The following is a 10370-nucleotide window of genomic DNA, read 5'->3' on the forward strand; positions in this document are numbered from 1 at the left end:
CTACGAGGTGCGCGTGCTCTGCTGCGGGACCCCCAAAGGCTGCCCCGTGACCTCCATTTCTCCCTATGGGACTTCTACCACAACCACACCTCCTTCCCCGTCCACCTTCGTGCCATCCACCATTGTGCCGTCCACCTCCGTGGCATCCACGTCTGTGGCACCGAGCTCTGTGGCTTACACCACCCCAACCTGCTTCTGCAACGTGGCTGGTCAGCTGTACCCCGCAGGTTCGTTTTTCTTTCGTAATTCTCTCTGAGCCCACCCTGGTCAGTGTTTTGTCCGGGAACGCCAGGCTGTGATGGAGATGGGTGGATTCTCTGCCCTTGTGGCACAAGCTAGTTGTCGCAGGGCGGCTGCTTGCGTTTTCTGAAGCTTTTTCCCATTACCCAGCGGGTAGAAAGAGCCCCTCAGGCTCACCGAGGGGTTTTTGCTTCTTCTCTGAGCAGGGCTCCGCTAAAGCCTGCCATGTGCCCTCCTCCTGCAGGGTCCACCATATACCGCCACAGAGACCTCGCCGGCCACTGCTACTACGCCCTGTGCAGCCAGGATTGCCAAGTGGTCAGAGAGGTTGACAGCGACTGCCCGTCCACCACGCTGCCGCCTGCCCCGGCCACGTCCCCTTCCACAGCCACCTCTGAGCCCGTCACGGAGCTGGGATGCCCCAATGCGGTGCCCCCCAGAAAGGTAATCTCCTACTTCCCACCCTTCTGAAGGCTTGGAGGCCACTGCAGGGATTCTGAGTGTGTTTGCAAATAGACTTCAGCTGCAGGTTCTTGAGAAGGTGGCTGGCCCCAGTGAAGCTGCCTGGCCATTGGGAGAGGGCCCTGCTGTAGCCGGGGTCTCTGACCCCCCCGGACTTCCCAGGCACTTGTTTTGCAGACTCTGGGCTTGTGGGGCTTGAGGCTGAGGCTGTGCTGAGGACAGCCAAGGCCAGGGCAGCTGGAGGACGCTGAGGCCGCGGCTGCACAGCCAGGGCGTGTGGCCAGGCCGGTGGCGGTGGGGGCAACTCCCACACCAGAGGCCCCTGCCCCCGGCCAGCTCGGTGTCTGGGGTGGGTGGTGAGTGTGGAGCAGGAAGGAGACTGGGGAGCAGCCACCCTCCCCTGTCCCCACACCGGACTCTCAGGACTGTGACCCTGAGAGCCGAGGGCTGCCCCGGAGACTGGGAGAGGCTTGAGCCTGCAGCTCTGTGCTTCTGTAGAAAGGGGAGACCTGGCCCATGCCCAGCTGCTCCGAGGCCACCTGCGAGGGCCACAACGTCATCTCTCTGCGCCCACTCACGTGCCCGAGGGTGGAGAAGCCCACGTGCGCCAACGGGTACCCGGCCCTGAAGGTGGCTGAGCAGGACGGCTGCTGCCATCAGTACCAGTGCCAGTGTGAGTGGAGGGCAGGTGGGAGCCAGGCAGGCCTCTCCCCTCAGGCGGAAATGGGTGGGGCAGAGGAGGGGGCTGGGCTGAAGCAGAAAGGAACTGGGTTGGACAGCAGGAAGGACTTTCCAGCATCCAGACCGGGCTGTGTGGGGCGGAGCCTCCTGCTTAGGGGTGCTGAGTGGAGCCCTGTGAGCCCCGAGCAGCCGGGCCGGGGAAGGCGGAGGGTCTGTCTCTGCCTCGCTCGGGCCTTGTCAAGCGCCCGCCCGATGGAGCTCCGTGCAGGTGCTGTGTTCTGATGACAGGGAGGGTCTCGTGCGCCCCGTGAGGCCACCCGGTAGGGGGGCAGGGACAGACGTGGCCTGTGGGAGAGAGACAGCCCCGGGGCTGAGGTGCAGGCACCCGAGCTGCCCGTCACGCTGCCCTGGCCATGCAGGTGTGTGCAGCGGCTGGGGCGACCCGCACTACATCACCTTCGACGGTACCTACTACACCTTCCTGGACAACTGCACCTATGTGCTGGTGCAGCAGATCGTGCCCGTGTTCGGCCACTTCCGCGTCCTCGTCGACAACTATTTCTGCAACGCGGAGGATGGGCTCTCCTGCCCGAGGTCCATCATCCTGGAGTACCGGCAGGACCGCGTGGTGCTGACCCGCAGGCCAGTCCGCGGGGTGATGACCAACGAGGTGGGGGCGCCCGGTGTGCCGGGAGGTGGTGGGGGGCAGGGCACACCAGTCTGAGCAGCAGCTGACCACCCGCCCACCCGCCTTCTGCTTCCTGTCCGCGGCGCCCTGCGTCCAGATCATCTTCAACAACAAGGTGGTCAGCCCCGGCTTCCAGAAAGACGGCATCGTGGTCTCCCGTGTGGGCATCAAGATGTACGCGGCCATCCCGGAGCTGGGCGTGCGGGTCATGTTCTCTGGCCTCATCTTCTCCGTGGAGGTGCCCTTCAGCACCTTTGCCAACAACACCGAGGGCCAGTGTGGTGAGGCTGTGGGGCTCCGGGGCAGTGTCCGGCGTTCATGGGGGGAGGGCGGGCGGGGGCGAGGCTGCTGCATGCCGGCGTGCCGGTGTCTCTGCTTCCTGACTGCTCTTCCTGGTGCGGGCCTCACCACTGAGGCTCACACCTGCCGGTGCCCACCGCTCGCCGGTACCATGGAGGCTGCCCCAGGGTCGTCCTCGGGGGTCAGCGAGGCACAGGGCGGCCCCGCTACAGTCCACCTAAGGGTGACCCTGAGACACCAGGGTTGGGTCCCCCAGCTGCGGGTGCTGAGCTCCACAGGGCTGGGTCTGCCGACTCCGCTGTCCAGCGGCCTGACCCCACCACGCCTGCCCAGGCACGTGTACCAACGACCGTAAGGATGAGTGCCGCATGCCAGGAGGACGGGTGGCCACTTCCTGCTCGGAGATGGCCGGCCTCTGGAACGTGAGCATCCCCGGCCAGCCAGCCTGCCACGGTCCCCGCCCAGCACCCACCCCCGCCGGGCTCACCACCGCCGGGCTCACCACCGCCGTGCCCACCACATTCAGGCCCACCACCCCGCCTGCTCCGTGCCCTCCAGCACCCATCTGCCAGCTGATTCTGAGCAAGTGAGACTCGGGTGCAAGGGAGGGAGGGTCAGCGCGACAGCCCCCCGGCCCCACCCTTCCACGAGCTGCAGTTTTCAGAGGGCTTCGGAGCTGCTGGTGCAGCAGGCAGAGGAGGGGCAGGTGCTGGGGAGGGGCCGGGGAGGGGAGGGTGCCGGGCAGAGGTGGTCGTGGCTGGAATGCTGCTAAGAGGTGGCCAGGGCTGGCTGGGCCGTCTCTGAGGCTCTCTGCTGGCTCAGGTGCATGGACGGGGCCATCGGTCACTGCCCCTCAGGCAGCTCCCAGGTTTTCGGGGTGAGGGGGAGCCTCAGGAAGAAGAACTTGCAGAAAGAAATGGATGATAGCATCTGGTCCCCAACCCCAGCCCCCAAGCGCACAGAATGTGCAGAAGGAACCTGTCAGGGCGAGAGTGGCTGGGGGGCTGCACAGCAGCCGCTGCCGGGGGCTCGCCTCGCCTGGGGTCTGTCCCGAAGCCTGGGAGCCTGACGTGGAGCAGGTGGGTGGCCGGAGAGGCCACACCCAGCGCCCTGCCCATCCCCCCACAGGGTCTTCGAGCCGTGCCACACTGTGATCCCGCCACTGCCCTTCTACGAGGGCTGTGCCTTCGACCAGTGCCACATGACCGACCTGGATGTGGTGTGCTCCAGCCTGGAGCTGTACGCGGCGCTCTGCGCGTCCCAGGGCATCTGCGTCGACTGGAGAGGCCACAGCAACCACACGTGCTGTGAGTGAGGCCACCTCCTCGGGGCCTGTCGCTTGTGAGGGGTGCTGGCACCCCCGGCACACCTTCAGGGTGGGCTCGGGCCGACAGGGTGGGACCCGGAGGAGGAGGGGCGGCCCCAGGGCAGAGTGCACCCAGTTCCCCAGAGAGAAAGGAGGGCATCCACATTGGGGCGCCGGGCATGGGTGGCTGTGGCCAGGCCTGGGCTCGCGGGTGGCTCAGGAAAGCTCCAGAGCAGGTGCCAGTGCCCAGCGGCCCGTGTGGCTCTGGGTGGGTGCCCTCCTGCCCTCTCAGGCATGGCTTCCCCTCCCAGCAGCGTTCACCTGCCCCACCAACACTGTGTACCTACCCTGCGGCCCGACCAGCCCCTCCTACTGCCATGGGAACGACAGCGCTGGCCTTGCGTAGGTGCCCTCCCTCCTGGCCCAGCTCCCCGCCTCTCCCGCTCCCAGGCTGGGGCCCTTCCCACCTAGAGGGAAAGAGGAGGCCCACCCACCAACCCCCAGCTCATTCTCCACAGAGCTCTGCAGGAGGCTGGCCCCATCACTGAAGGCTGCTTCTGCCCGGAGGGCATGATCCTCTTCAGCACCAGTGCCCAAGTCTGCGTGCCCAGGGGCTGCCCCCGTACGTGCCCCCTGCCTGGGCTGGGTGGTGTGGCAGGACGGGGCCTGTGACTGTTGGCCAGGCCCTGGGGTCTGCCCCAGCCCGATACAGGACCCTGCCCCTCACCTGTGTTGGGCGGCTGCCCCCCAGTGACCTCAGCTCTCTCTCCTGCCAGGGTGTCTGGGGCCCCACGGAGAACCGGTGGAGGTGAGCGGCCGGGGAGGCCCGAGGGGGCCCTGGGGTCCAAGGGCTTGAGGAGGGAGGCTCTTGAAACACCGGCCTCAGAAACAGTCAGATGGGGCTCAGGGGTCAGGTGTCCTCTCTGAGACAGGCCCAGAGCAAAGGCCGTGGGAGGAGCCAGGCTCCCTGAAAGACTTGGAGCTCCCTTCCCAGGTGCCTGCCCTGGAAGTGCAGGACTGTGCAGGGCCTCTGCCCTGGTGCTGCTGTGTGGGCGCCAGCCCTGAGGTTGGCAGTGCCCTTCCCTTGCTCGGGACGCCCTTCTGCCCAGCTGAGGCTTTGGAGGTGTGAGGTGGGGGATGTGGGCCAGTCGCCCCACAGCCGGCCCGCCTTGCAGAGCTCCATGCCTGCCCGTGGGCCGCCCCCTGTACTTTCGAAGCCCCGCTCCTGTGGGGTCCTTGGCCGCAGGCTGCACGGCCTCCGCACTGGGCTGCCCTCGCCCTGCATAAGCCCGCCTGGCTGCTGCACCCGGGGGTGGGGCCGCCGCGGGAGCTGGACCTGCAGCCTCTGCCTTGCAGGTGGGCCACACCGTCAGCATGGACTGCCAGGAGTGCACGTGCGAGTCGGCCACCTGGACGCTGACCTGCCGGCCCAAGCCCTGCCCGCCACCCCCTGCCTGCGCCCTGCCCGGCTTCGTGCCTGTGCCTGCAGCCCCGCAGGCCGGCCAGTGCTGCCCCCAGTACAGCTGTGGTAAGTCCTTCGCTGGGTGGGGACATGGCGTGGAGCGTGAACGGGAGCCCACCCGGCCCACCCTTTGCTGCTGCCCTGGGCCGTGCACCTGGGGGCAGTGCCCGAGAGGGCGTCCCCTCCTACCCTCCTGCCACAGCCTCACCTGGAGACCCCCCAGCAGGCCATCTGGGCAGTCCGCAATCCTGGAGACCCCTGGGGTCGCCCTTGGGTGGGGGTGGGGATGGACTCCCAACTGCCTCCTTCCCGCCCCACAGCCTGCAACTCCAGCCACTGTCCCCCACCCGTGGGCTGTCCCGAGGGCGCCCGCGAGATCCTGACCCACGAGGAGGGAGGCTGCTGCCCGGTCCAAAACTGCAGTGAGTGGCCAGGACTGGGACTGTTCTGGGGGCTGTGGGCTGGGGACTCCACCCGGGATTTTGGGGGGCAGAGCCAGATGCCACTGCGGCTTGTCTGCGGCCTGTCTGTGGCTCTGGGCTGAGCCTTCCGCAGAGATGAGGCTTGAGAAACTGCAGTGGTGAGCCCAGGAGGCTGAGGGGCGGGGATGCTGAGGGCGAGGGGAGGGCGGGCTGGGTTTCTGGCGGGGGCTGCAGCTGCTCGTCTTCTCCTGGGCAGGCTGGACAGTGTGCAGCGTCAACGGGACCCTGTACCAGGTAAAGGCCGCAGGGCTCAGACCCCCACAGGCCCCCTCCAGCCGCCCCCACAGGCCCCCACAGCCGCCCCCACAGGCCCCCTCCAGCTGCCCCCACAGGCCCCCGCAGGGACGGAGCTTCCTGTAGATCCTGGGCCCAGGTAGACTTGGGAGCAGCGGGGGCGAACTGAGAGCCTGACGACCCAGCGGGGGCCAGGGACCGGAGTCTCTCAGGAGACAGCCCACAATCAAGTGTGGCTGAGGCCGGAGGCAACCCCAGGGCCGGGAAATGTGGACGTCTACACCCTGGCCCACCTGGCTCTGAGGGGCTTGCCTCTCCTGGCACCTCAGTGCAGCCAGGCCTGGATCCTGTGGCTCTGTGTCCTGTGGCCCTGCAGAGCATGTGGCCTTGCTAGCCAGCCTACCCACGGGGTTGCAGCATGGGACTCTGCCTTGGGGATGGGGACCCTGGGCAGTGACCTCTGCACCAGGACCTGCCATCAGGAGTCACCCCAGGGGGCAGGTCGGCCTGGCAGAAATTGGCCTGGAGAGGGATGTCTGGGAATGTGGGGGCAGCAGGCCAGTGGGGAGGCAGGGGTGGCTCTGCCCCAGGGCCTACCCTGATTGACTCTGCTGCCATGGCTCTCCCCAGCCCGGCGCTGTGGTCTCCTCAAGCCTGTGCGAAACCTGCAGGTGTGAGCTGCCCGGCGGTTCCCTGTCGGCCTCATTTGTAGTCAGCTGTGAGACCCAGATCTGCAACACACACTGCCCCATGGTGAGTGACCGCCACCCTGCCCCCACCCGCCCTGGCCCCTGCCCTGCCCCCACCCGCCCTGGCCCCTGCCCTGCCCCCACCTGCCCTGCCCCCACCCTGCCCTGGCCCCCACCCTGCCCCCACCCTGCCCTGCCCCCACCTGCCCTGCCCCCACCCTGCCCCCACCCTGCCCTGCCCCCACCTGCCCTGCCCCCACCCTGCCCTAGCCGCCTGGGGGCGGCTGTCCCCTGGACTCCGGCCACATGTCCGTCCCTCCCGCAGGGCTTCGAGTACCGGGAGCAGCGTGGGCAGTGCTGTGGCACCTGTGTTCAGGTCGCCTGTGTCACCAACACCAGTGAGAGCTCCGCCCACCTCTTCTACGTGAGTATCAGCTGCCACCAGGAGGAAGGGCAGGGTCTGAGAGCATGAGGGTATTTGGGGACCTGTCCTTGCTGGCATGCACCTGGTAGAGGCTGGGGTGCAGACACTCACCCCAGGCCCTGGCCTCCCTCCAGCCCGGCGAGACCTGGTCAGACCCTGGGAACCACTGTGTGACCCACGAGTGTGAGAAGCACCGGGACGGGCTTGTGGTGGTCACCACGAAGAAGGCGTGCCCCCCACTCAGCTGTTCTCTGGTGAGGCCCAGGGCCACCACCCAGCCAAGGTGGCTTCACCCCCATATGGGGTTGGGGGACTGCCGTCGTTCCTGAAGCGCTCGCAGAGCCACCCCTCCTGCATGGGGCTGTCCACTCCCAAGCCTGACCCCATGTGCCCGTCCCCCACTTCTGCGGGGTGGGGGCTGCCAAGCGCGTCGGCACTGAGGCCACCCCTCTGTTGGCACAGGACGAGGCCCGCATGAGCGAGGACGCCTGCTGCCTCTTCTGCCCACCGCCCCCGCCCCAGAACCGTAAGTGCCAAGCCTGCTGGGTGGGGTGGGCTCCAGCCCTGGAGGTCCAGGAGTGGCTGCGCTGGTCCTAAACCCCGTGTTTCCCCAGAGTCCACCTGTGCCGTGCACTATCGGAGCCAAACCATCCGGCAGCAGGGCTGCCAATCCGAGGGGCCCGTGCGCCTGGCCTACTGCCAGGGCAACTGCGGGGACAGCTCCTCCATGTACGTGCCTGGGCCGTGGGCGGGAGGTGCCACTGGCCATGGGGTGCAGTCGGAGTCCGAGGGCAGACGAGGGGCAGGACCGGGAGGGGCGGGGCGGAGGGCGCTGGGGGTGAGGCCGGAAAGGGGCTCTGAGATGGCCGGGGCACGGCTGGGGTGGCTGCAGCCCCAGAGCCTGTGTCGGAATCGCTTGCTCTGCCCGCTGAGCTCCGCCCGTAACTTGCCCCAGCGCCCTAGTCTCCCTCCCTCCCGTCAGCGGGAGCTGGAGTCGGCCCTGATGGGAGTGTTGGTGCCCGGGGCACTGGCAAACGGGAGCCGTTGTCAGACACCACAGCAGCCTCCAGGAGCTGGGACGAGGCCGCGCAGAGGGAGCGCAGCACGGGGCCGGCCCGAGGCGGGGGCCTGGGGGCCCGGGCACGGCAGCTGGTGCTGAGCAGCCCCTGCCCGCAGGTACTCGCTCAAGGCCAACGTGCTGGAGCACAGGTGCCGGTGCTGCCAGGAGCTGCGGACCTCGCCAAGGAACGTGACCCTGCACTGCGCCGACGGCTCCCGCCGGGCCTTCCGATACACAGAGGTGGAAGAGTGCGGCTGCACGGGCCAGCGGTGCCCTGCGCCGGGCGACACCCAGCACTCGGAGGAGGCGGAACCTGAGCAGAGTCAGGAGGCGGAGAGCGGGAGCCGGGAGAGAGGGGCCCCAGCGTCCTCCATCAACTGACCGGCCCTGCCGTCCTCCCGACCCCCAAGAAGAACCGCCTAAGTGTCCTACCAGTTTGACTTCCAAAGCCAGTAGAACCTGTGCCCTCGACCAGGCGGCTGCAGCTTCGAATGCACTGTCCACGCCTGCTCTCGTGGAGGGTGTGGGCTCGGTCACCACTGCCTGAAGGAAGGGCCCGTCCCCGCCTGTAGCCACCGCTCAGGACCAGCCCGGGGCTGGTGGATGCTGCTGGCCATGCATCCAGCCCACCGATGGCCTCAGGAATGATGCTTGGACATGGGGGTCAGCTGCCTCTGGCTGCGGGAGGAAGAGCCTCACTCCTACCTCAGCCCTTGGCCTGCACCCCCTCCTCAGGACACGGCCAATCGGCTGCATAAATACACTCAAGCATGTTGCAATTTGTGAACTGTGCATTTTTTGAGCTTGTTCATAAAACCCAGGAACAGGGCGGGGGGCAGACCCGGGCCCTAGGGGTGCACACCTCTGGCCAGCCACCCAGCACCGGGCAGTCAGCGAGGACTGTCTGGGGGAGCTGCTGCTTTTGTGGGCTCGGTGGGGTAGTGTCCGTCTGCTTGGAGAGGAGAGGCCGGGGCTTGTATCTGCCCCAAGAGGAGACCACCACCCTGCAGAGGTCACTGAGGACCTGGCTGCAGTCTAGAGCTCAGGAGGCATCTGGCCAGAACACAGAGTGAGTGAGAACCTGAGAGAATGATTAGTAAATAAATCAGTGAGTAAATAAGTGAGTGAATGAATGAATGAGTGATTGAATGAGCAAGTGAATGAGTGAATTTGAGCAAATGAATAAGCGAATGAGTGTGAGTGAATGAGTGAATGCGTGAAAGAATGAGTGAATGTGTGTGTGAATGAATGAGTGAATGAGTGAGTGAAGGAATAAGTGAGTGAGTGAAGGAGTGACTGAGTTAAGGAGTAAGTGAAAGAATGAATGAATGGATGAGTGAGTGAATAAGTGAAAGAATGAATGAGTGACTGAAGGAGTGAATGAGTGAAAGAGTGAGTGAATGAATGAGTGACTGAGTGAAGGAGTGGAGTGAGTGAATGAGTGGATGAGTGAGTGAGTGAATGAGTGGATGAGTAAGTGAATGAGTGACTGAGTGAAGGAGTGGAGTGAGTGGATGAGTGAGTGAGTGAATGAGTGGATGAGTGACTGAATGAGTGACTGAGTTAAGGAGTGAATGAGTGAGTGAAACAATGAGTGAATGAGTGAGTGAATGAGTGGATGAGTGAGTGAGTTAAGGAGTGAGTGAATGAGTGAGTGAAAAAATGAATGAGTGAATAAGTGAGTGAGTGAATGAGTGTATGAGTGAGTGACTGAATGAGTGAAAGAATGAGTGAGTGAATGAGTGAGTGAGGGAATAAGTGAGTGAGTGAGTGAGTGAATGACTGAGTGAGGGAGGGAGTCAGCGGGGAATGGGGGCAGCCTGGGCATCCAGGGCTCCTCACAGCCCAAGTGAGGGCCTCTGGCACGGGAGGGCTGCCCCTGGTGAGGGCGGCGTCCAGGGTGGGGGGCTCCATCTCTGCGCAGCTCCTAGATGCTCGGTTCCCGGGCCAAGCGTGGGGCGTGCACTCTCCTGAGAGTCTGCAGGGAAGCGGGTGGGCGGCAACCCCACGGAGGGTGCGGGTCGCTCTGCAGAGGGTGGGCTGGGCCCTGGATTCTCGTCTCTCTTCGTCCTGTCTGACCACCCCCTTCCCGGAGCCTCCATGTTCCTGATGCCCAGCACACGCTTCTTGGAGGGCTCCAGGGAGTCTGCAGTGCCCCAGGACACACTGGCCTTAGGCTGGGCCCTGCCTTGGCCACACAGCAGTGCCAGGAGAATGGGCAGCACTGGCCCTGCATCCCAGGAGCGGGCAGGGGGATCTGGAGAAGCCCAGGCTGAGCCAGGCGGGGCTGGGGAGCCCACTGCCCAGATGGGGCCAGCGCAGGGTAGGGGAAGGACAGGGAG

The 10370-nt window shown here is 65.7% G+C and overlaps 1 protein-coding gene across 1 annotated transcript in view; it reads left to right on the plus strand.

Annotated features, from left to right (window-relative positions):
* Window positions 1-8506, plus strand: part of MUC5AC (mucin 5AC, oligomeric mucus/gel-forming) — a 28970-nt gene extending 20464 nt beyond the window's left edge. The window contains 19 exon segments of the mRNA XM_032270573.1: window positions 8-227; window positions 485-684; window positions 1201-1375; window positions 1803-2053; window positions 2169-2352; window positions 2705-2957; window positions 3500-3678; window positions 3992-4079; window positions 4196-4299; window positions 4454-4485; window positions 5034-5205; window positions 5460-5561; window positions 5818-5855; window positions 6486-6608; window positions 6870-6968; window positions 7103-7222; window positions 7431-7494; window positions 7583-7697; window positions 8145-8506. Coding sequence (XP_032126464.1) covers window positions 8-227; window positions 485-684; window positions 1201-1375; window positions 1803-2053; window positions 2169-2352; window positions 2705-2957; window positions 3500-3678; window positions 3992-4079; window positions 4196-4299; window positions 4454-4485; window positions 5034-5205; window positions 5460-5561; window positions 5818-5855; window positions 6486-6608; window positions 6870-6968; window positions 7103-7222; window positions 7431-7494; window positions 7583-7697; window positions 8145-8409 — 2784 coding nt within the window. The 3' untranslated portion in view covers window positions 8410-8506.
* Window positions 8507-10370: the final 1864 nt, after the last annotated feature.

Source organism: Sapajus apella, unplaced genomic scaffold, assembly GCF_009761245.1.
Source record: "Sapajus apella isolate SASKATOON/1434 unplaced genomic scaffold, GSC_monkey_1.0 scaffold212, whole genome shotgun sequence".
Classification (NCBI taxonomy): Eukaryota; Metazoa; Chordata; class Mammalia; order Primates; family Cebidae; genus Sapajus; species Sapajus apella.